Source organism: Tinamus guttatus, unplaced genomic scaffold (assembly GCF_059628265.1).
Source record: "Tinamus guttatus ecotype Peru unplaced genomic scaffold, ASM5962826v1 Tinamus_guttatus_pri_ptg000563l, whole genome shotgun sequence".
NCBI classification, from domain to species: Eukaryota; Metazoa; Chordata; class Aves; order Tinamiformes; family Tinamidae; genus Tinamus; species Tinamus guttatus.
This window is the reverse complement of record NW_028289097.1, coordinates 726,101-748,604: the sequence shown is the minus strand read 5'-3', so window position 1 is coordinate 748,604 and position 22,504 is coordinate 726,101. Positions and strand designations below refer to the sequence as shown.

Sequence of the window (22,504 nt, the reverse complement as noted above, 5' to 3'; positions counted from 1 at the left end):
CTGGGCACCAAAGAACAACAGGCAAAAATGTCAGGGAGAAGAAATTTTCATTTAAAAAATATTATTTTTACTGTGTGCCTGATTATTTGTAATTAGATGTTCTATATAGCCTCTTGAAGTAGCCAGAAAAAGGCCGGTTTTGGGGCCCTCTGTGTCTGCCACAGGGCTAGGCAGCTTTGTACAGGGTTGTCTGGATTACTGAGCAGGTCACATTCCGGTGGGTACGTGCTGGTGCTTCTGCAGTCCCTCATGACTTTATGCCTGGAAGGAGTGACCCTTTGGAGGGGACATGAGTGACCCAAGTAGGAATGTGAAACAGTCTGCCTTTGTCACAATCATATGCAAAGGACAAATGCCAGCAGTTGAGACAAGATTTTGGTGGATGTAAGGTGGGTTTTGCCTATTTCCTCTCCAGTCAGAGACCAGACAAGAGCATCATGATCCCTTCTAGCTTTAAGCTACTTACAGGACATAATTTTATGGAATTATCTTATTTTATTCCGATGGTTGTTGTTATTTATCTGTCTTTCTTGCCTGTGCCTTTAACGTATAATACATAGTGATGCCTGTGCAACATCTATGGGAAGGCAAGATCCCATTTCTCCTCTCTGTGAAGAAATTGGCTGAAGGTCTTTCTACTTCAAGCCATTTATCTTGGGTATTTCTCCAAGCTATATATGTGCTTTTCAAGGCAGAACACTGAATCAAGAAAGCCAAGATGTCAGCACAGATTTCATCACAAAACCTTGGTTTTTCACCTCAGAAACACTCTTCATTCATAGCTGTTCTGAATGAATGGCTTTCATTATGTCTGCTTTTGGATTTAAAAGATCTGGAAGACTAAATCTGAACTATTCACCTGAAGCTTCCCTGCAGCCAAGGGAAAAGAAACACGCTGCTCGCAGTGGTGAATCTCTTCCATATTCCCAACGTGAGAGAGAGGCCTCTGGAGGTGGGCAGCTTTTCCTTAAGGAAGCCTACAATAATGGCTTCAATTTGGAGACCAACATTTAGACCTGTGCAGCATACAAATTTTACCCTTGATGATTAGAAAATAACTTCTAGAATTGAATCTTTTGAATACCTTCCTTAAAAGTTACATCTTAGTCCCTGAAATTTGTATTCAAAGTCCCTCTCAAGCACTGAAGGGAGTGCATCTGCGCAATGTTCAGATGACACAGGAGAGAAAGGTGGCCTCGTGGTTAAGGTGATGGGATGACCCTGGGAATACATGTTCAGGGTCTGGGCAAATAACTTCTGTGCCTTAGCTTGATAATGAGACATACATTTAAGCTATATAAGTGAAGACTTCAAATTCTTTGGTTGTGAAACTGCACAGCATCTGGTCCAGTTAGCAAGCACTAGCACTTGCAGCATCCAGATACTGCTGTTGAAGTTTCTTGCTAACCAGTTCTGGTGCCATGCCGTGTGTGTATATATATTTATATATATTTTTTAATAGCTTTTTAATCCTTGTTTTAGAGGGTCTTGTTGGTTTGGCACGTGGTGTAAGTAAACTTTATTCTTGCCATGTGTTAATCTTGCCATTGGCTGTTTCTGCAGCTTGCTGAGTACCCTGCCGATGGCTCTACTTTTCTCTTCCTTTTGAGCTTTCTAGACCCAAAGCCTCCAGCCCTACATGGCATTCTTAGTTTCCTATTTGAGGAAACATTCTCAGCTATTAAATTATGCATAGCTAATGTTGCCTTTTCTGTCTCTCACAGTCCTTGATTATGGTGTTTGCTCACTTGGTTCATTCACAACTGGAACCGCTCTTGGAGTTTCTGTGTAGCCTCCCCGGACCAACGGGCAAACCTGCCCTGGAGTTTGTCATGGCCGAATGGATGAGCCGGCAGCACTTGTTCTACGGGCAGTACGAAGGCAAAGTCAGGTGGGATATCTTCTAAGCATAAACCGTGCATTAATGGTATCTGACTGGTCATCCCATTGCAGTTGAGAGCACTGGGTGTGAAGGAAAGAGAAGCTGGTTCACACTTGGGGTAGTGTATGCCAGCATTGGACAGAATTGCTTTCCTTTTTTCTCTTTTTTTTTTTTTCTTTTTCTTTTTCCCTCCCCGTGTTGTCAGCTCCACTCAGGAGAACTGTGGTAATTGGAGCAATCTCTGATCTTCCACTAAGTGCTTCTCTCACTGCTTGATGTTTCTGCACTGAGACAGTGTGACCCAAGTGGGAAGGCAGTGTTTCTTGCAAGCACGAGTGCTTTGGAGATTGAAACTCTGAACAGAGATGGGAACAGCTTCTAAAAAGGAAGTTACCTTTATGGACCCTTGTAGAGGTTCAGAGCACTTTTGAGGGATTCCTAAAAGAGGCTGGTGATTCCTGGTTGATTTAATGTGCTCTTAAAAGTCAGTAGAGAAATCAACCATATTTTTTGTTTGCTGTAGAAGCACATTTGTGTTTTAGAGAGTCTGACTGCTCTATTCCAACGCATGGAATGATCTGTGTTAATTTAAAATTTGCATGAGCTGGTATCTTCAGTTTTTATGGAAGTTCAAGCCTAGCAGACCTCTGCTAAGGGACTTGCCAGCAGTTACCCACCTAACACTATTGCACGGTAGCCAAATAGCATGTAAAACAAATAGTCAGGAAACAAAAAGTGTGTTTAAAATTGAAGTTCATGAATGATCATGCAAAATAGAGATGGTTTTATATACTACATCAGGTATACCTTGGTCTGTTCTGCTGTTGGGTTACTCTGAGTAAGGCAAAGTGTCTTGATTTTCTTTTTCGTATATCTGTTCTTCCTCCTGCTTGGTCTGTTTTGACCCTTAAGGGCAGTGTTGTCCAAGAGCAGTGTTGTCTGCAAGATCCCCTGAGGCTGCTTATAGCTACAGAAAATAGCAAAAGCTGAAGCTGACAGGCAAAACAACATTAAATTCCTTGTTGTACACTGCCTTCTCCATACTGTGTCCAAGCTTGCTGCTGTTTGTGTATCTGTATTAAACACCTTATTTTGCATTATTTGCAGTAATGCTCATAGTGCATTATAAAATTCTAGGTATTTTCTAGATACTGAAGAAAAGCAGTGCCTGCCCAGAGGATCCTGTTTAGGGACAGACAAGCAGAAGCCAGTAAAAGAAAAATAAAGTTTGCTGACAGTAGTAAACCTTCAGGAGAGGAGTCCAGTTTGAGATACTGAAGCAGGGGAAACAGGAAAGCTCTGTAATGGTTATCCTTGGCAAAAGCATAGGAGCAAGGGAGCTCCGAATGTTTTCTCTGGAGGGACACGTTCTCTCTTGACAGTCTGTGGTGAAAGTCAGGCAGTGGAGAGGTTCTCATGTGTAACATCTATTTTTATGTCTAGCTCTGTGGCGCTGTGCAAACTCCTTCAGTACGGCATCAACACAGAGGACAAGCGACTTCAGGACATTAGGGTGAAGGGGGAAGAAATATTTAATATGGACGAGGGAATACGGACACGATCGAAATCGGCCAAAAGTAAGTAATCTTCCAGATCTCCTGCAAGTTTTGGATATTCCTTGTAGAAAAGCATGCTGGTTTTGCTAGAGCTGATCCATACATCATGTGTTTCACATACCTATTATTAGCCTTAATTTTGCCAGACTGTACTAGTACAAAGCAGAGGCCCAGTTAAACTCGAGGGATTTGTGTGAAGTCTAAATTAACATCTAGAGAAATAAATAGGAGAAGCCCTAGGATTTGAAGAGGCAAATAAGAGGTTGCATCACAGCTGCCACCTTGTTATTCCTTGCTTAAAAGAGGGAAGAATCCCAACAAGGCAATGTTTAGTCAGACAGGAGTGGTAATTGTCAGCATCTGAAAGCAGAGTTAGAAGCTAGTGCTCCTAATTTCTTGATTAGATAAAGTCTTTGGCAATTAAGGACAAAACAATACTGTTTGCTATCCCTAATTCTTACCAGGGTTCCTGAAAGGATGAAAAATTTAGTTCTTGCAGTGCCGCAGAGTAAGCAAAAGATCCATGATGGGGAGGGCTGTGCTGCTCATTTGCTTTAAAGCAGGGATAGGTATGCAAAACAATTTCAGAGAAGAATGCATAATAGAGTGAGGTCAGTAACTGTGACTTAGCTGAGTAAGTTCACAAATTCCTTCAGCTGTGAAATATTTTTTTCCCAAGTCTCCTCGTCATTCAGTATGCCAGTTCTGATATTGCAGTTAAAATCTTTGGAAATCTAACCATGAGGCTATGCAAAAGGAATCTTTCCCTTTTTCCTTCCAACCTGGAAATTCTGCTGGTCTGAGGGCATTGTTAGTGTACAGTGAAATTAAAGAAGTGACCAAAAAAATCCTCTTGGCTTTAAGATTTTTATTAAAAGCAGTGTGTATGAATATGTATTTTTTCTTTATTGTAGATCCTGAACGGTGGACAAACATTCCTTTGTTAGTAAAAATCTTAAAATTAATAATAAATGAACTCTCTAATGCAATGGAAGCAAATGCATCTAGACAGACAACTGCAGACTGGAGTCAAGGTAAACACCAGGGTTGGTTTTTCCTCTTTGCTGCGTGGCAGAGCCCAGAGCGGGTGATCAGCGGTGCAGAGTCTCGTTGGAGGCCTGTAGCTCGCGGTGTCCCCAGGGGTCAGTCCTTGGTCCAGTCCTGTTCAATTTATTCATCAGTGACCTGGATGAAGGCACGGAGTGCTCCCTCAGCAAGTTTGCTGATGACACAAAACTGGGAGGAGTAGCTGATACCCCAGAGGGCTGAGGGTGACAGAGCCCTGGAACAGGCTGCCCAGAGAGGTTGTGGAGTCTCCTTCTCTGGAGATCTTCAAACCCGCTTGGACGCAGTCCTGTGCCACGTGCTCTAGGTGACCCTGCGTGTGCAGGGGGTTGGACTAGATGATCCCTAGAGGTCCCTTCCAACCTTAGGCATTCTGTGATTCTATGAAACCCACTTGCCCAGTTAGCAAAAATATTTAATCTCTTCAGAAACACTACAGACAGTAGTAAACAACAGAGTATAGTAAATATCATACCTATAATTATAAAGGTGTAAATGGTGATCCATGTTATCTATTCTTAGAACTGACAATTAATTATTTCTAGCCAGTCAGTCTGGAAAACGAGATCTGGCCACCTGCCCGTAAAGGAAAATCATCCTTGCTCAGAATATTCCCCTTCCTTCCTCCCTCTTTTGGCCATACTTCCTTGCTGCTTCCTTTTGCCAGTCCCAGCTGTTGTGAACCACGCGTTTCAAAGGAATGATAATGGTGTCTGCAGGGATGTTTGCCTAAAAACTAATACAGTCCCATATGGGCTGATTGATGGGTTGGATGTGTTTGGATTTTGTTTATCAACCAGTAATTTGTGTTTTCTAAACAGATGATTCAAATGATATGTGGGAGGATCAGGAAGAGGATGAGGATGAAGATGAAAACATAGCAGGACAGTTCTTATCAGATATTCTTTCCACAAACAAGTATGGTGAGTTATGGCTGTAAAGTGCTAAACAAAAATAGAACAGATTATTTTCTACTCAGAAGTGTTTTTTTTTTTTTTTTTTTTCCTATATAGCAGCTCAACAGAGACTGCAGGCTGGGAAGGGAATATTACACTGGTATTTTGAATAATGATCTTTATCTGGAGGAATAAAAAAAAGCATGTCCTTGAATTCCACTTTTTCTACATGGAAGTTCAAAAAATTGTGTAGACTTTGTGTTTCTTTGAAGTTCATGCATGTAGCTGCTTTAAGGAGAAAATTAATGCTTGAAGGTGTAGATGTGGCCCTGAAATGACAGTGTCAGAGCAGAGGACGAACTCATTTGTGGAATGATGTTGAGAAATAATTTCAGTGTAAAGAGGAGGGAGTGGATATAATTCCTCAGTCCTCCAGGTTGCCTGTAACCTTAGAGAACCCCCCCAGGGAAATATGATAAAGGAGATGTGTTTACCCCAGCAGCAGCACAGAAATGCAAATGTGGCGTAAGATTACAGGGTAAGATAATGATGCATGTAACTAGCAACGAACTCATCTGGCATTTCTTGTACAGCAAGTCTCACCGTTGCACTCCTTGAGGCTCCCACTGTGTCCCTTCTGGGTTTTAACTAACCATGTAAACATGAGGGAATATATTCTGGATTCAGAACTACATGCAGCACTAATGAAACCCTTTGTGGAGCCTTAGATCTTAGGTCTAATAGCTGCTGGAAATATTTTGCTCTGTTCAGCATTAAAACCTAACAATTTATCTCTGGCAGATGAGGATTACTATGAAGATGATGAAGAGGATGATCCAGATGCGTTAAAGGACCCTCTTTACCAAATAGATCTCCAGGTGATGCTTTAGAATTGTGTGTGTGTGTGGTTTTTTTTTTTCCTCTCCTTGAATCTGATTTCTACCATGTCCTATAAAGCTTATTTTTGTATCTTTTGCTTAAAACTGCAAAACACTACTGATAGCAGGTAGCATTGTTAGCCTGAATGTACTCAGTTCACGCAAACTGCTTTGGAAAGTGCTGAGCATCCAAAGAATGCCTTGAGGTATTGCTTGTTATTGCAGCAATATCTATAATTTGGAGATGTGAATCAACAAGACTTTGTGGACAGATGGTTGAGCCTCTTCTACCCCTGAGCTTCTCAGCTCTTTGAGATCAAAAGTTGATGGAGACTGAGCATTACAGAATTTAATACACCATGTAGAGGCTCCTGTCCAGTCACAGTCCCCAGGCATTGCTTTCCTCCTGCTTTTTAACACCACCTGGAAGCTGTTTATGAGCCTTTGCTTCCTGTCTTCCTTCTACATCCCTTCTTGTTCCCTGTAATCCCTTTGTTTTACTTAGTGTGTGTTACTTTTATCACTTGACATATAAGAGGAACAGAAAGATGTGAACCGATGCTAACTTAATTTTTGTCTTTCTTTTAGGCCTATCTCACTGACTTCCTGTGTCAGTTTGCACAGCAGCCGTGCTATGCAATGTTTTCAGACCATCTCAATGAGAATGAGAAGCGAGTGTTACAGGCCATTGGTATATAAACCCCATCAAGAGACCATACAGATCATATCCGAACAATATTTTTCTGGCTTATTCCACGTTTTATGATTAAACATGAAACATTTTTTTTCCAGTGTCCACCTGCTTGTTACAGGTGGATGATGGGCCTCCTTGTGAAGTATTGAGCCTCATCTTATCATGAATCTGCTAAGGGAAGGAATACTAAGGAAGCAGCAAAGATGGAAGTCTGTAGAGCTTTGCACATTGGTTTCACCATGGGAGCACTTTCATTTTACACAGTCATGTTCCAGGAGTTCTTAAACAAAATATGCTCTTAAATATTTTTAAGAGCAAATGGTCTCTGCCTGTGAAGAGCCACTTACCTGAGTTTCACACAGCACAGATGGACAGAGAAAGGAATCAGGTCACTATCAAATTGCTTGGATGTATCTGGAGAAATTGGAAGGTTGTTCCTCTTTGCGCTCACATAACACGTACAGGGTAAATATCTGGATCTTACAGTTTGACTTCTTTTTATAGAACTATAGACTCTCTTGTCAGAGATGCCTGAATGACATGGAACCTGTTTACAGGGGTATGGATGGGAAGCTGAGACAATAAAAATAAATGCATATCTTCTTTCCTATTGTGGATGGAGCTTTGTTGCTCACATCTACTCTCCAGGCCCATCGGAGCAGTTGGTTACTAATGCTTTTGTGTGCACATGCTAAAAGGAAGCTACCACTTAACTCTGGTCCCTGTGGCATGTGGCTACTAAAGACTTCGGTTTTATGGAACACAAGGAGCCACAGGTTTTTTAGGGGGAAAAATGATTATATTTAATGTGTTTGCTCCATAACAGCCACTCTGATCTACTTTGCTTCCTTCACACTCCCATGTGTATTTTTATAGAGTGGTAAAATAACACTTACAAATTGATTTACCCATAAGAACAGTGTGATGTATCTCACGACACCTCTCTGCCTTTGGTTCCCCCTTGGGGAAAATTAAAATAAAACTATTAAAATATACACTGGTATCCTTCTTATCAAACAGATTTGAAAGGACATCATCCTTGTTTCCTGAAATCACTTCTTAAGGAAATCTCCTCTTCCTGGAGGTTGTTGGGGTATTTCACAGGAGTCATCTGGAGAGAAAGGGAGTCCTGTAATGGTTATATCATCTTCTGCTTCAAAGAAAAAGGGTGACCCATTATAGAGTTTCCTTTCTTAAGAAAGGTACTTGCTGTTCCTTTGTGGAATAAAATGCTTTGAAGTTGTATCTAAAACTTCTGAAGAGCTGGAGTATTTGTGCATCTTACTGGTCTAAGTTTGCGTATGGCTTTTTCACTTCTTTTTTTTTTTTTTTAAACAGAAGTGGGTGACAAGTTTTTAGCAGACAAAGATGGCACAATTGGTCTCGCATACTTGGGATAATGGTAAAATACTGCTAAGTCATAAAACTGATATTGCTTCCCCTCTTATCCCACAATCCCTCATTTTGTGCCTGAGAGTAGGCAGGGATAGAGGGGATCACACATCTTGCTACATGCCCATAGACTCATCTCTCCCATCCTTAATTTCCCAGTAGTTCTCTAGGAATAACTCCATGGAAAGTAGAATTTATGAAGTCTGATTGTTTTCTTGTGGCTTTGTCTGGATTAGTGTCTCAAGAAGTATGAGGGCTGTTTCCATGCAGTTGAGTCTTTCTTCCCTGTGGAATCTCTGGTGTATAAAACTATATAATTAAATTTGGTGCCATGGCCTTCCTTTTCCTGTGTCGTCTGCTGTGGCTCTGTCTTTTTCCTCATCTTTAATTCCTCCAGTCTCAAGAATTTTGTTTGAAATAAATGTCTCATAGCTTTGGCTGAAATGGACTGACAAGTTACACTAAGCAGTGCAGTCTCATGAGGAAAATGGAAAATAGATGGCAGCAGTGCCCAATAGCTGTAAAAAGGATCAACTGAGCGTCCTCAAGAGTGACCAGTCCTGACAAGGGACGAGACGGGACCATCTTGGTTAGCTGACACTCCTCCCTTGAGCCTCAGAACGGGCCTGTGCTCCATTAAAACTTGTTGTGAGCCAGTAGAAGAGAAGAGTGAAGACCAAATCTAAGTGGTTATTGCAAGCTGCAAAATTAAAAGGGGCTATCAAATACTTTGCCCCATTAACTGACAGCAGGACTTGAAAATAGTTTGTTTTTTGAGGTAAGTGAACACAACCTTTGCAAGAGTCTGGGTGCCTTTCTGGCAGTAAGAAAGGGACCATGTGCAGGTCTAGCTGGTCTGGGCGCTGTGGAGAGGGGCTGGGGGGTTCCCGTGCTTCCAGGTGGAAGTTGACTTGCATGTCTTCATTGTGTTGCCTTATTCATCCTTAAGGCTCATCAAGTTGGATGACAAACTGAAGCAAAAACATGAAAAATGGAGTGCTGCTTAGCAGTACCATTCCTCATCCCAAAGTGTAGCTAAGGGTTTCTTTGGAATAGCAAAGTGGCCTAAGTAAGCGACGAACAGCATGTTGTAGAGTTCCTCTGGAAGTTCCTCCATGTGGTGGTTAGAAGCTGCTTTGGTTTGCAGGTAGCAAGGGCTTGTTCTTCCTGGGAGTGATGACAGGAGCTGGGAAGGACTGGGGGAGATGGTGGATTTTGGGGAGCTAATGCTCTGCGCTGCCCTTCCTATCGGGGTGGTTTGTGTGCGCCTGCCGGACCTCTCCCAGCAGAGCAAGGTGACACTGCTGCTGTGTGCTGATAAACGAGATGGTCCCTGACATATCAGCACGTTGTGGGGCAAGAGGACAGAACGGCCTCATTTTCCTATGATGGGCACTCTGCCACCAGCAGACCTGTGGCGTATGGGCTGTTTTCAGGCAAGAAATTCACTGCCTGGAGCTTCCCCTGGGAAAGGGAAGCCAGGAGCATGAGGTAAGGGCTCAGGATGAAATATGGCTCATATGAAATATGCCCTAACTGGCAAAGGCCCGGTCTTCAGAGGTGGAAGGCTGCCTTTCTGTTGAAAAGAAACTTGACTAATCCTTGATAAAAGTTACTAACTCTGTTATCAAACACAAGCTCGGATCAAGGCTGCTCCAGAGCATCCATGAGCCTTTACTGCTCCTGAATCTGTGCCTGGCACGTCTACGTCCCCATCCGAGCTCTTCAAGGAGACACCAGCTGCGTTTCCCTGTGCTGGGTTTTGCCTTGGCAGGAGCTGCACCAAGCTCCAAGAGCCACAACTTGTGATTTAAATAGTGGCTGTGGCCTCTGTGGCTCTGTGTCAGCTGAGCTCTGGCTTTGGAACAAGACTTATGCGTATTTCTGAGGGTTTCTGGTTCTTTGTTTTTGTATTAATAAAATCTTTTACTGTATAAACGTGTCTCGCCTCTGCCTTTGACAGCCCTGGGGAGAGAGGGAGGAGGGTGGCCGGGCTGGGCCTGAGCTGCAGCGGGTGCCTTGGGGGACATTTTGCTGCTTTAGGGTTGGCCTCTTGCTATGCACAGAGCTGGTTTAGGTGCTGCAGGCCCTAGTTGTGCCAAGCAGGAGGCCCTTTGGGAAGCCAAGGAGCTGCGCGTGATTCCTGGAGCTTTGAAGAGGCTAAAAGGTCCTTGCGGGCGGGGCTGCACGTGTTGGCTGGGGTGGAGGTGGGTCTCGAACCCGCGAACTCCAGCTGCCGCGCAACTACGCGCCCGGAGAGGGGCACGCTGGGAACTGTAGTCCTGCGGCTGCTGACGCGACCACATCGGGAGCGGTGGCCGCGGGGCACGCCGGGAGCTGTAGTCCCACGGCTGCTGACGCGACCGCATCGAGAGCCGTAGCCGCGGGGCACGCCGGGAGCTGTAGTCCCGCGGCGGCGGGGCTGGCGCGGCCATGGCGGCGGCCGGGGCGCCGTCGGGCGGCGCGGGCCGCTCCAAGGTGGCGCCGAGCGTGGACTTCGACCACAGCTGCTCGGACAGCGTCGAGTACCTGACCCTCAACTTCGGGCCCTTCGAGACCGTGCACCGGTGGCGCCGCCTCCCGCCCTGCGACGAGTTCGTGGGCGCCCGGTGAGCGGCGGGGCGGCGGTGAGGGGCGGCGAGGGAAGGGGGCCCCGGCCGGCGCTCACGGCCGCTCTCGCCCGCAGGCGCAGCAAGCACACCGTGGTGGCCTACCGGGACGCCATCTACGTGTTCGGCGGCGACAACGGGTAAGGGCGCGGGCCGCGGGGCCGCGGGAGGGCCGCGCGGCCGCCGCTGCCCGCTCAGCCGCCTGTGCCGTTCCCCTCCCGCAGGAAGACGATGCTGAACGACCTGCTGCGCTTCGACGTGAAGGACTGCTCGTGGTGCAGGTGGGCCGCGCTCCCCGCGCCGCCCGTCACCTCGCGGGCGATGCAGGGGAGGAACCCCAAGGAGGTTCGCGGCGAGGCGGCCCCCTCGCCATCCCCGCGGCTGCCCGGAGCGGGCGGCGGGGGCTGAGCGCGGCTCCCCTCGCTCTTGGCAGGGCTTTCACCACGGGGACGCCGCCGGCGCCGCGCTACCACCACTCCGCCGTGGTCTACGGGAGCAGCATGTTCGTGTTCGGTAAGACGGCGCCGGGTCACGGCTCGGGCTGTTTGCGAAGACCCGTGCGCCCGTCCTTTCTGAAACGCAGGAATATGGTTTCCATGAAGTGTTAAAGGATCTTATTCAACTTACTCAATTTTTCGTGGCTGGTTGCGATTTGGACATTAACTTTGAAGTAGTTTTGCTTGTTGTCTAAAGTAGGATTTGGAGCTCGCTGCCGTAGCAGTAGAAGTAAGGCTAGGGGACAAGCCTCTGTATTTAGCATTCCTGGAGCCAAATGGCTTTTGTTTGAGTGATCTAAACTTTTATTTTCTTTTTTTCTCATATGCTGACTGCAAATATATGTGCTCCCTTGAAATAGTCTAATAAAAGTGTCATTGGGCAGGCGGCTACACTGGAGACATCTACTCCAATTCCAATTTGAAGAATAAGAATGATCTTTTCGAATATAAGTTTGCAACTGGACAGTGGACAGAGTGGAAGACTGAAGGCAGGTAAGGAGCTGGTATCATTGCCCCGCTCTTCAAAGGAACCTGGATTTTAACCATCAAAGGTTACGGTGATGTGGAGGCACAAATAGTTACATTAATTAATGTAAAAGCTGTAGGACTGTGGGATGCTCTGCCGCCTTGATGCCGCTTTGGTGCGTAACGGTAAGTTGTTTTTCTCTGAAAGCTCTCACTTGTGATGGATGAATGCAGGAATAGGACTGCAAAGCAGAAAGCCATCTATTACATATTTTAAGCTTTGGAAGTGCTAATTTTGGCAGAAAGAGGGAAGGAACATTTATTACTGGTATTTGTAGGAAAGAGAGAAGAGAGAAGACACTCTCCATTGTTGTTCACCACTAAATAAATCTGTGGAATTTTAGAACATAGATCATATCAATATTTTGTCCTTCTGATTGCTTTGGCAACTGGAGATGTTTCAGAGAATAAATGTTATTTATGAATTCAAGGAGCCTTTGTCTTGCTGTGGGTCTGCATACTGCGAAAATGTCGGAGAACGTTATATGTCATGGACTTATAGCGTGACAGTTTTGTGCTGCACTTCTTGAGTCAGTAAAAACAACAAAACTTAGGGAGAGGAAATCATAGGATGGGTCTTTTATTATGGGCACCATATCTCATTAATTACTTTTAAATATGGGGAAATTGCCACTTTGCCATAATGATAGTGCTGTTCCCCTCTGCTATTTGGCCAGGTTCCATAATATTTAGGAATATTTGAAGCTTGGTAAGGAATTCACTGTGTTGGGGTTTTTGTTTGTTTGTTCTTTTTTGTTTTTTTCCTTTTTCTTTTTTCCTGTATGAGATAATATTTTCTAATGAAGGAAGCAGAGCATAGAGTTCTGCAGCCCTGGATCAGGGCTTCAAAATCAGTTTTGCATTTTGAGGCTCTATGGCAGAAGCAATATCCTAGCTTGAATACAAAAGGCGTTTCATGCAGGGAGCTTTTATTCTTATCAAACGTGTGTTTGGGGTATCGTGCAGATCCTTCTCATAGCACCTTTGCAGGTCAGTTCAGGTATTTATCTATTTAACTTGTAAACCTCCTCAATTGCAGATTGCCGGTTGCGAGGTCCGCTCACGGCGCAACCGTGTACAGCGACAAGCTGTGGATCTTTGCTGGATACGATGGCAACGCACGGTGGGTAACGGCATCTCTCCCACCTTCCTCCTCTTTGTGACATCCAGTCACTTACATTTCATCTCTGTTGAGTATTTTCCTATCCCAAGTATTTTAAACACCAAACTACGGCTTAGTAAAGCCTAATCTATTGATGGGCATTATAGACATTTACAATCCACCAGCTCATGTTCAAATGAGTGTGCATTTCAAAAGTAAAAAGCTTGTTGGCTCAGGATGCCTGTGGATGTATAAATTGCAACCTCTTTGCTTGCAAGGATGCTAAGCAATCCCTGAATGTGGCAGTCAGCCTTTTTTGGAAGACCAGGGGCCTTCTCATGTTGCTGCAGACTTACAGGGTAAAAGTAGGGAAGCATCTGAAACTTAGAAGAAAAAACCATATGACTTCTGTGAAGTCATGTGATGGAACAGAAAACTATATGCCAGCTTTTTCTCAAAAATCTTGGTGGAGTGTTGCACTGATGTGCCAGGACTGTTGGCTTCTAGGGCAGATGAGATTTTGGATGAGAAAAGAGTGGAAATTAGTGGTGCTGAGAAGTATCTCAAATCCTTAAAGGGTGGGTGGAGTTGCTGTGTGTAGATGTTAACGTTAACGCAAAGGCTTACGGGGGATGGTAGGTGATGGTATGAACTTCAGGTATAGAACAAAAATATTCCAGTAGGTTTCTCTGCTAGGAGAAATTGGTGATTCTTTCTGCGCAGAAAGCAGAATGCTGATGAAATACAAGTTCTGTCCTTTTAACTCCCTAAGCTAAAAATAACCACTGCTGATCAGTTGCAAATCCGATATTTTTGTTATAATAAAGGTTAAACGACATGTGGACAATTGGCCTACAGGACAGAGAGCTAACATGTTGGGAAGAGGTAAGAAGCTTCAAGGTGAAATAACACAGATTTTTTTTCTTTGTTTCGATATAAGTTTATTTTAAATTTTCTGTGTTAGATGTTATTTTTATCTTTTCAACATCACACACATGGAATGAAACAGCATTCCAATTTGATTTTTGTTTGCTTGGAAAATGAGGTGTGTATGAAAGGGTGATTTTTGTTTCTGAATCTGTGAGCGGGACCTAGTCTGCCAGTGGTGGATTTGTTTTTTATTCCCCTTACTCACTAGCTTTGCTCACTTGGTATTGAGATCAGGATCCTGATACTTCCAGTGCCAGGAGCTTTTAAAGTATGGCCTTCTATCCTTTCTTTTCCCTTGCTAAAATAGTTTGTGCAGGTGAGTAGGCACAGCAGTAGTTAATTGACTTTAGCCAAATTTATGGGGTCTTGGTTGTCTGGAAACGTTGCTACTCTGTGGTCTGTGTTTATCAGGTGGTGTATTGCATGGTCTGCAGCTTACTTCAGCATTTGCACTGCAAAAATGCTTTATTCCTTGAACGTTTGTTATCTTTCAGATTGAACAAAGTGGTGAAATCCCTCCTTCGTGCTGTAATTTCCCCGTGGCTGTTTGCAAAGACAAGATGTTTGTGTTCTCTGGCCAGAGTGGAGCAAAGATTACCAATAATCTCTTCCAGTTTGAATTCAAGGAAAAAATGTAAGTGTAGCCAATTAAGTCACGCAATATCCACATAATCCTTGACTACTTGAGTTGAGAAAGGCATGTACTTAAAGAGTATTGAGGAAGAATACTGTATCTCATGTCTAAAAATGGTAGATTATTTCCAGAAAGAAATCTTTCAATGAGACTTCATAGTTTTCCATGTGTTTTCTCTGTTTTTTTAACAGGAGCACAGAAAGTTCTGTAGATTCACTTTTAAGTAATAATGATTGATCTCAGTTTATTCAGAACTGGATGCCAAATGTTACTAGAAGTCATTGAACACATACTTGATTAAAAACAATTTTTGAGAAATCCCATGTAATTCTAGTTTATTCTGAACTGTAGTTTGAATAGTATCTTTTAAAATTATATAAACTGAGTGATTTCAATAAAGATATAATCTTGAAGCACCCCGCTTGGGGAAAGGGTACATTATCTATTCATATATCCTGTTGCATGTGTGATGTGCACAGCTAATGCATTGCTATAGCTCCTGATTTTCCCATTTAGTTCCTGGTGGTGTCTTTAGTGGGACAGTTAAGTGTTTCATGCTGAAGACCAACAGAAGTAGCACTGTGATAACTACTGCTTGAGAACAAAGCTACTCTATGGCCAACCCTGAATGGTGAAATACAGAATCAAATGGTTGATTCTGTATCTCTTGTATCTCATGCATACACTTGCAGATGAGAAATTCCAGTATTTTAAAGTAAGTTTGGTTTTTTTAGCTCCCAGTCTTAATATCAAAAAAATATATTTGGTAGTGTTGAAATATAATAGTAAAAATCTGGATACGGTTGGATGAAAAGCGACTTTAAAATTCCTGAGTTGCAGTGATCAGACCATCATAAATTCCATCTTAATTGAGGAATACCAAGCTGCAGGCCAGATGATCACAAACCAGTTTTGAAAATTTGATTTTCCTGCTTCTTGGATTTTTCTGTACAGCTGTAACAAAAGCTAACTGCTGCAAATCCCTAGTTGAAATAGTGTAAGATTGTTAAACTACCTACTGCCTTATCAGAGTGTGAGACCTTATCAGACAGTTGCCATTTGATGGTTAGCTGTTAAAATACATATGGTGATATAACACAGCTAGTTAGTGGAGCCGTGTTGCCTTTAGAGCGTTTTCAGTTAGAAGTTTGGCAGCAGGGGTTTGATGTAGGTCTCAGAAAGTTGAAGGATTAATGGTTATCTGCAATTGTACAGACTCACTAAGTACCTTAATGGGCTCCTTTTACTAATTTATGTGGTCGGAGAGTTGGAAAATTCACTTTGCAGAACCGAATGGTAAAAGCAATGCTCTGCTTCATGTCTTGTGCCTCAGCTGGACACGGATTCCCACGGAGCACTTGCTCCGCGGCTCCCCTCCTCCTCCGCAGCGCAGATACGGCCACACGATGGTGGCGTTTGACCGGCACCTCTACGTGTTTGGAGGAGCAGCGGACAACACGCTGCCCAACGAGCTGCACTGCTACGACGTGGACTCGCAGACCTGGGAAGTGATCCAGCCCAGTCCGGACAGCGAGGTAGAACGTTCAGCGTTTTTCCATTTACACACTCTTTTTCCCAATCCATCTCTCGTAGCCAAACTGTGGGCACGCTGTGGACAGGGGTGGAGAATTTTAATTGAACAATAATAGCTTCTTCCCACTAACAGTTAAGCAGCTGGAATAGTGTGGACAACATTCTTTAGAAGCTCGTCAGTGTTGACACATTAAAAACGCTTTCCTTCATGCTTTTTAAAAACCTCATAAAACACTTGAATTACCAGTCTTGAGTCAAGCACTCTCTGCCAAAAATGAGGAGTAATCTCAATGTGGACTAGCTAAAGCAGACTTCCAGACCAGACAAGGTACTGGTTGTTTTCACTGCAGTAATTCCTGTGTTTCTGTAAAATCTTAAATTCTCTAATTATGCAGAAGACCATTTTCCTTTTAGCCAATGTAAAAGCTACATATAAAGAAAGGTATGACTGCAAAATTGAGGATAATGGGAAAGCTCAGAAATGGCTATTTTTGGAAAGCATTTGAGTTAAAAAAGTGTATTTCAAAAAAAAACACTGAAACCCTGTCATGCTTTTAGCATGGGCAGAAAAAGGCAGTAGGCCACTTATGACCAAGTAAACATCCAAACTGAGAAAATAAAATAATAAAGATTAAGAACTTGTTAATATATCCTCTGGGCTGCTCATTATAATGCAGCAATTAAGTGGTAGTATGATCTTTTTTGCATACTGATAGATAAGCGTCCCTGGGATAACCTGGCATTGCAGAGCTGAAATGTGGAGGGTTTGCAGAGTCTTTGTAAGTGTGGTTTCCATGGCTTCTGATCATTTAATTTCCATGCAAAATGGAAATGGAAAAAAAAAGAAGTAGGTTTCTCAAAGCTTGTATTTAAATACGTATTTCCTGAATTTAGAATGATTGCATTCACTTTATTTGTTCATTTTAGTAGGTTTTGCCTTAAGCCATATTAAAATATTTTAGCTGTTTTAAAACTAAGGATGGAGGGTTTGCATTAGCTGATGCAAGAAGAAATAGTTGATATTGGTTTACTGAACAGAGAACTGCAGAGCTTAAGGTTATACTTTAAAGAGATAGATAGTACATGAATAAGGAGGAAAGGCACATTTATTCATTTTTGCCAGAATTTGCATGACTGAAGTATTCTTATCTTCGACTACTGCACTGTAGTTTAGTTTGTCTTCAAGGGCACATAATTCAGTATCTGATAATTAGGAAAGTACCATTACACACAGCTCTGACAGTAGCAATGCATGGCAGTCTGGTTTTAGGAAATTGTTTGACCAAAGTATTTCAAGGAAGCCTACTTTATGTTTGACCAAATTGATATATTTTCACATGAAATGAATAAAACACCAGTCCCACCTTTTTAAAGATAGAGTCATTTTCAGGAATGGAAACCCAGTTCTGTGCCTGCCACTCTTTGATGTTTGAGACTTCCTCAAATTTTCATTCCTTGGGATACGATGCTTATTGCTAGCAGGAGCAAAGCTGCTGACAGTGTTGCAGAACAGCACTGGCATTGGATTTAACCCCTGCTAAAATGAATGCTGGTGTTTTCCTGGGCTCTCTGCAGTGCCAGATATCTGCTAGTTGCATGGGTCATGTTTTGAAGTTTCTCCAACTGCTATGGCATCTAGAGACTTAATTTTGCAAAAAGGCAATGAGAGATTTGAAGCACTGCTGGGACACATGGTTGCAATGTTTTTTGAAAGGCAGAATAACTGTAAAGCCCAAGAGACTTCTGACGTTTTGAAGAAGTTTAGTTTTGGAGTGATGAGTAGGCCATTTCTCAGGATTGTTTTCCTGACGTTCCTGGGGGCTTTTGGTAAAGACTTTGAAGAGTCGTAGTGAATCTTTACTATCATATTATTCCCAAGATAGTTTCTGAACTCGTACAATTTTTCTTTCTTATCTGTACCTATAAACAAAATGATTCCCATTAAAAGGAAACAAAGTTGAAGACATTGAGGTGAGCATTATCTCAACATTTCAAGTCCTGTGATTATACTTGAAGCGATGGTGGTCACTTTAAGTGTGCAGTAGGATGCTCTGTCTAGGATTTCGAGTTGATGATTTCTTTGGATGGATGAATTGTATTGGTGTATTTTGTATATCCCTGGATTTTCCTGTTGTTTATTTCTTAAGGAACTGCTGTACTGCAGCTTTGCTTGACAGAGAAGTAGTTAGAACAAGCATGTAAACAAGATAACTTTTATAGAGCAAAGTGAATTCCACCTGTGCTGTGTGTTGACGTGGTGCATTTGCCTCGTTCCAGGAAGGGTGTTGAAGCGGGTCTTGACCGGGTGTAGCTGTGGGAGCACAGGCAGCAATCCAGCATCACCTGCTGCAGGTGCATTGAGACAGCGCTGCGTTGTCTCTGCAAAGACAGCATGGTCATGGTGGTGGCTCCCTTTTTGGGCATCCTTTGAGGCACAGCTCTAGGGTTCCTTCTCGGGTGGATTACACTGGCAAAGTTTGTGGGCAGCTAAAAAGGATTAAAAGGATTTAATCGACCTGTCGTGGATGGATCTGCTATGGTTTCCTTATGAAGAGATCAGCTACTCCTGTTGAAATATCCTCAGGCCAAAGAGTCATGTTGTTATGTGAAAATAAAAACCCAATTCCTGCAGTGAGACCCCTACAAGATCTCATTACCTTTGGATGCTGTGAGTTTAATTCCCAGGGTATCGTCTTCTGCTAGTAGAGATAAGGTTTAGCATTTCACAATCCAAAGAGAAAAGTGATTTTTTTATATGATCATAAAGAATAGGTGATATTTGGCCTTGCAGCCTTTTCGGAAGGTAATTAGAAAATATATACATTTAGGATCTTTGTGCCAGTGACATTCTATTTTGGAAAGGATAAGATTTATAAAAAATCTGGTTAGTTGGAGTAAATATAGTTAAAATCATAATTCACCTTGACTTGTTACTCAGCTCTTCATCCATATCCATTTTGAATGATTTTCATTACATGCCTTTACAGAATCTTTGCAGAGAAAAGAAAAATTGAGGAATACCTGGATAAATGGAAGAAATATATTTGGGTACATGATTTACCAGTAAGAAGCTAGAATAATACAGTATGAATGTGAGTCAAGTGAATCAGATATAAACTTGGATATTTGAAAAGAAATGAAATACAGTTTTGAATGAGGAATAGTTTATGATTTGGCTTAGATTCTTCAGGGACCAGACCTTATTGCTGCACTGTTTAAAAGGTCTGTCAATGACCTCAAAGAAAACAGAAAATCGCAGCTTTCCCAAATATTGATTTTTTTGTCTGCCATTTGCCCATGATTTATTAAAAGAACAGACCCCTGGGCATGATTTGGATTCTTGTTAAGGCAGGCACAGACAAACAATACGTATTTCGGTATGTATGCGAAGCAATAAATCTAAGAGGAGGGAATATGAGCTAAACTTAATAGTTTCCCTTACTCTTTGGAAATGATGACTTATAAAAACTTTAGTCATTGTGGGTATTTGATGACAAACTCATAGCTAAATCTTCCAGTGTAAAATCTTAGCGTCTTGTGTCCACAAATCGAGGATGTTATTCAGAGAATGTGTCTGGAGATGGTCAAAGACTGCAAAACATAGTTTTGGTTGGGTTGGGAAACTCAGTCTTTTAAGGGAAGGTTTGGGAAATTAATTCCTCCCTGTTTAGAAAAGTCTACCTGGAGTGCAGAGGCTTTGTAACCAACTGGTAAAAGATAAGACAAAATCTCATGGCTGAATGCTGAGCCTAGATGGAGTGTAAAGTTGAAAAAAGAAGAAGTATTTGAAGGTTCGCAGGTTTTAGGATGTTTCAATGAATCATTACCTCTTTATGAGAGTTTTTTGGGAGTTTCTCTGCTACTGAAGCAGTATTTGATGTTTTCTGTAGGCTTCTTCATCACGAGCTACTTTTTACTCTGTGCCACAATCCATGAAAATAGCTTTTCGGTGAACTCCTTCGTATGAAATGAAATTGATGGAGAACGTCCTATGTTTTAAACTGTTTCCAAGTTCCATGGTGAATCCACATTGGCAATATCATTATGATGAGCTCAGTAAATGCATTGCAGCCAAGATAGTTCTGACTCACTAACAGTAGTGCAGTGCTGGAGGTTTCGTGAGAGGTTTTGAGGAGTCGCTAGCAATGGAAGTGGTAGGAGTGGAAATGGTCTCTGCTTAGTGCTCTCTGGGTATCTGTGAAAGTGATTTTGTTAATTCTATTCTAAGACATTTTTTCCCTTGTATCAAGTCGGAGTTTCCCAAAGCCTTTCCTGTCCTCGGGAGCAGAACAGGGCTCAGCACTGCAGACAAGTGCTGAGTTGAGGCAGGGAGAAATTACTTCTCCTGACCTGCTGCTTGTGCTTGTGCTGATATAGGCCAGGACCTTCATTACTGTTGCTGGCCCCTGGTCAGCCTGTTGCCCCCCAGGACTCCCAGGTTTTCTACCAAGCTGCTTTCTAGACAGCTTGTCCCCTCCTTGCACCATTGCAAGGAGTTATTCTGTCCCATGGGCAGAGCTTTGCATTTGCTGTGGTTGAATTTCATGAGGCACCTATCAGCCTGTTCTTCCAGCCTTGTAGGTCCCTTTGAATAGCAGCCTCCGGCACTTCAGCTGCTCTGAACAATTTGGTATTGACCACAAGCTTGCTGGAAATGCGGTGCTTTCTTCTCATCCCTGGAGCTGGTTATCAGGGTAGTTGGGAACAATTAATCCTGGTAAATCCATGGTGACTGTTTCCAATCACCTTCTCCTTCACATGCTAGAAATAGCTTCCAGAAGGATTTCTTCCCTAAGTTTCAGGAAGTGAGATAAAGCTGACTGTCGCATAGTTTGCTGGATCCTCTTTATAAAAGGTGGAAGAAGCCTTTGCCCAAGTTGTGATCACATGGCAGATCTTAGAAGCAAGAGGTTCTTTCTGGCCTATGGACAGCACTTTGTTTACTGTCAGGTACTTGGATCCATGAGTCATCATGGTCTGTGATAGATGAGTCCCTTGTCTTACTACGAAAAGGGTAATTATCTAAGGAAAGGCATAAAAAGGCACTTTGGGACTTGCACTGTGCTGCTTCTTTTTTAAATTTCCAGAACTTTAATATGCTGCAATTCACTATAAAATGCTTCTGTTCCAATTTTGTCTGAAAACCATGCAGATTTTTCAATACTCTGCATATGAAAATATTTGTAACCCTTAAGCTTCCTTGATGAATAGCCCACGCTCAGTATGCCCCTCTGTCTTAGGAGGCTGTGCTGTTACCTGGCATGATAGTGTGGAAGTATCCCTTGAGTAAACTCAAATAGTGAAATCACATTTAGACCTTTTGGAGGTTCTCTTCCAGTTTCAGAAGAAAACACATGTGTATATATATATATTTTAAATCATTTTAGTTTTTATTTGTTCATCAGATTTGTTTCTTGATGGCCTTAGGCCTTTTCATTCCATTTTGACCAGAGTCTGTAGCAATACTGGAAGATAGAGGGTCATCAGTGTTCCTAGGCCATGGAAGAGATGTGGATACGTGATTGCTGACATTGGAGTTCAGTACAATAATCAGCTTCCTTAGTTACATGCTCATCCTTGTGTGGGGTTGAGGGCAGTTAAGAACCTGCATAATAGTAATTTATTGTTTAAGAAATCTTACGAGAAGCTGAGAGAATGATAAAGCCAAACTATGAAATACTTAGCTAGAGTGGACTTGACTTTAGCTGCCTCCTCATATTGGTTAGTGTTGGGACTTCATTCTGAAAGAGCCTGAAAATATGTTAGAAATGCAATTGAAAATGAACAGAAGATGCAAGAAAAACACTGGAAACAACACAAATAACCACAGCCACAGCCTAACAGTGTGGCTAATAAAGTCTTCACAGCCAAATCCTCCAAGAACATCTGGAAGAGAAATGAACAGAAAGTCAGATCATTATGGTTTTGCCTCCTTGGACCAGAGCTCCTCATGGAAGCAGGAGAGCGTTGCCTTTGGGCCACTTTGGTCCAAATCATGCTTTCAGGTGGCCCTCAAAGAGGGCTGGAGGGGCAGCTGGATGTGTTAGCTCGAGGCCACTTGCCTCTCATCGTGCAGTGCTATAATGTGTAACCCAGGGCTGGTGTCCTGGTAGAAAATAGTTACATTTTTGCAGTCTTCCAGATTTGGTTGCCAGCTTTGATGTAAGATTTGGGTTGTCTCTCCGAGGTGGTTGATCTGCCTTGCTTTTGGATCAAGCCAAAATGGGAAATCTGTCCCAAACCACAGGAGTATTTGGTTGATGTTGCTTCATTGCTATCTTTGCTGATAATCTCATTTTCCCTGTCATGAT

The 22,504-nt window shown here is 42.7% G+C and overlaps 2 protein-coding genes across 3 annotated transcripts in view; both read left to right on the top strand.

Moving 5' to 3' along the window:
- IPO9 (importin 9) overlaps nucleotides 1-8,223 on the top strand; it is a 32,136-nt gene extending 23,913 nt beyond the window's left edge. The window contains exons 19-24 of the mRNA XM_088534504.1: nucleotides 1,725-1,891; nucleotides 3,326-3,459; nucleotides 4,353-4,472; nucleotides 5,325-5,426; nucleotides 6,201-6,277; nucleotides 6,866-8,223. Coding sequence (XP_088390630.1) covers nucleotides 1,725-1,891; nucleotides 3,326-3,459; nucleotides 4,353-4,472; nucleotides 5,325-5,426; nucleotides 6,201-6,277; nucleotides 6,866-6,976 — 711 coding nt within the window. The 3' untranslated portion in view covers nucleotides 6,977-8,223. The remainder of the gene's footprint in view (nucleotides 1-1,724; nucleotides 1,892-3,325; nucleotides 3,460-4,352; nucleotides 4,473-5,324; nucleotides 5,427-6,200; nucleotides 6,278-6,865) is intronic.
- Nucleotides 8,224-10,786: 2,563 nt separating this feature from the next.
- Nucleotides 10,787-22,504, top strand: part of LZTR1 (leucine zipper like post translational regulator 1) — a 30,378-nt gene continuing 18,660 nt past the window's right edge. For both annotated transcript variants that reach the window (XM_088534516.1, XM_088534515.1), the window contains exons 1-9: nucleotides 10,787-10,972; nucleotides 11,050-11,112; nucleotides 11,197-11,253; nucleotides 11,406-11,485; nucleotides 11,853-11,961; nucleotides 13,034-13,117; nucleotides 13,924-13,981; nucleotides 14,521-14,660; nucleotides 15,994-16,195. In XM_088534516.1, the coding sequence (XP_088390642.1) occupies nucleotides 10,797-10,972; nucleotides 11,050-11,112; nucleotides 11,197-11,253; nucleotides 11,406-11,485; nucleotides 11,853-11,961; nucleotides 13,034-13,117; nucleotides 13,924-13,981; nucleotides 14,521-14,660; nucleotides 15,994-16,195 (969 nt within the window). In that variant the 5' untranslated portion in view covers nucleotides 10,787-10,796. The remainder of the gene's footprint in view (nucleotides 10,973-11,049; nucleotides 11,113-11,196; nucleotides 11,254-11,405; nucleotides 11,486-11,852; nucleotides 11,962-13,033; nucleotides 13,118-13,923; nucleotides 13,982-14,520; nucleotides 14,661-15,993; nucleotides 16,196-22,504) is intronic.